Source organism: Corapipo altera, unplaced genomic scaffold (genome assembly GCF_003945725.1).
Source record: "Corapipo altera isolate COAL_440 unplaced genomic scaffold, ASM394572v1 58009, whole genome shotgun sequence".
In the NCBI taxonomy this organism is placed as follows: domain Eukaryota; kingdom Metazoa; phylum Chordata; class Aves; order Passeriformes; family Pipridae; genus Corapipo; species Corapipo altera.
Genome location: NW_020887704.1, coordinates 2,290 through 3,724, shown reverse-complemented (window position 1 = coordinate 3,724; position 1,435 = coordinate 2,290). Strand labels below are relative to the sequence as shown.

The 1,435-nt window shown below is 49.1% G+C and overlaps 1 protein-coding gene across 1 annotated transcript; it reads left to right on the top strand.

Moving 5' to 3' along the window:
* The first annotated feature begins 126 nt into the window (after positions 1-126).
* LOC113941727 (olfactory receptor 14J1-like) lies at positions 127-1,101 on the top strand. The gene has a single exon (XM_027632864.1). The coding sequence runs from the start codon at positions 127-129 to the stop codon at positions 1,099-1,101; it is 975 nt and encodes a 324-aa protein (XP_027488665.1).
* Positions 1,102-1,435: the final 334 nt, after the last annotated feature.

The window sequence follows — 1,435 nt, the reverse complement described above, 5'->3', positions numbered from 1 at the left end:
TGCATTTGGTGACATTTGACACATCAATTTCTTTTAAAAATGGAGTTGCTTTTTCACAGAAGTCTGTCTTATCTGTTCCCTGTCCTTTCCTTTTCTGAAACAGATCCTGTGCTAGAGGAACAGTAAATGTCCAACAGCAGCTCCATGGCCCAGTTCCTCCTCCTGGCATTGGCAGACAGGAGGGAGCTGCAGCTCCTGCACTTCTGGCTCTTCCTGGCCATCTCCCTGGCTGCCCTCCTGGCCAACGGCCTCATCCTCAGCGCCGTAGCCTGCGACCACCACCTGCACACCCCCATGGGCTTCTTCCTGCTCAACCTCTCCCTCACAGACCTGGGCTGCATCTGCACCACTGTCCCCAAAGCCATGCACAATTCCCTCCAGAACACCACAACCATCTCCTACATGGGATGTGCTGCACAGCTCTTTTTCTTTGCCTTTTTCATGTCAGCAGAGCTTTTCCTCCTCACCATCATGTGCTACGACCGCTACGTTGCCATCTGCAAACCCCTGCACTACGGGACCCTCCTGGGCAGCAGAGCTTGTGCCCACATGGCAGCAGCTGCCTGGGCCACTGGCTTTCTCACTGCTCTGCTGCACACAGCCAATACATTTTCCCTGCCCCTGTGCCAGGGCAATGCACTGGGCCAGTTCTTCTGTGAAATCCCACACATCCTCAAGCTCTCCTGCTCACACTCAGGATTCCTCAGGGAAATTGGACTTCTCTTTTTTACTGTCTCTTTAGGACTTGGTTGTTTCTTTTTTATTGTTTTCTCCTATGTGCAGATCTTCAGGGCTGTGCTGAGCATCCCCTCTCAGCAGGGACGGCACAAAGCCTTTTCCACGTGCCTCCCTCACCTGGCCGTGGTCTCCCTGTTCCTCAGCACTGGCACATTTTCTGACCTGAAGCCCCCCTCCATCTCCTCCCCATCCCTTGACCTGGTGGTGTCAGTTCTGTACTCAGTGGTGCCTCCAGCACTGAACCCCCTCATCTACAGCCTGAGGAACCAGGACCTCAGGGATGCCATAAGGAAAACGATTACTGGATATTTTTTAAGAAGTAATAAACTGCTTCTTTTCTTCTACAGAGCAATCTTTGTGTAACACATTTTGGGCCCAGACTGCTTTCTAAAGCTTTTGATAGTGGTGGGGCTCTTTCCTGGTTTTTTTCCTTTGTTCATGTCATTAACACTGAAATTTTATTCTTCATCCCATATATAATTCACTCTCTACCTCTTTATAGAAATCAGGAATCATGCTTTGTGTGCACTTAAACAAAATAAAAAGTTTGTGCAGCAAAGTATTTGTCAAAGGTCTTCCCTGTGTCAGTTTGTACATGAGGAATCACAATCTCTGACTGTAAGAAAGGATACAAGTTGTTTTTCCCTGATCCTTCTTCCGAGACCTCCCCTGAAGCTGAAGGACATTTCCATGTTTG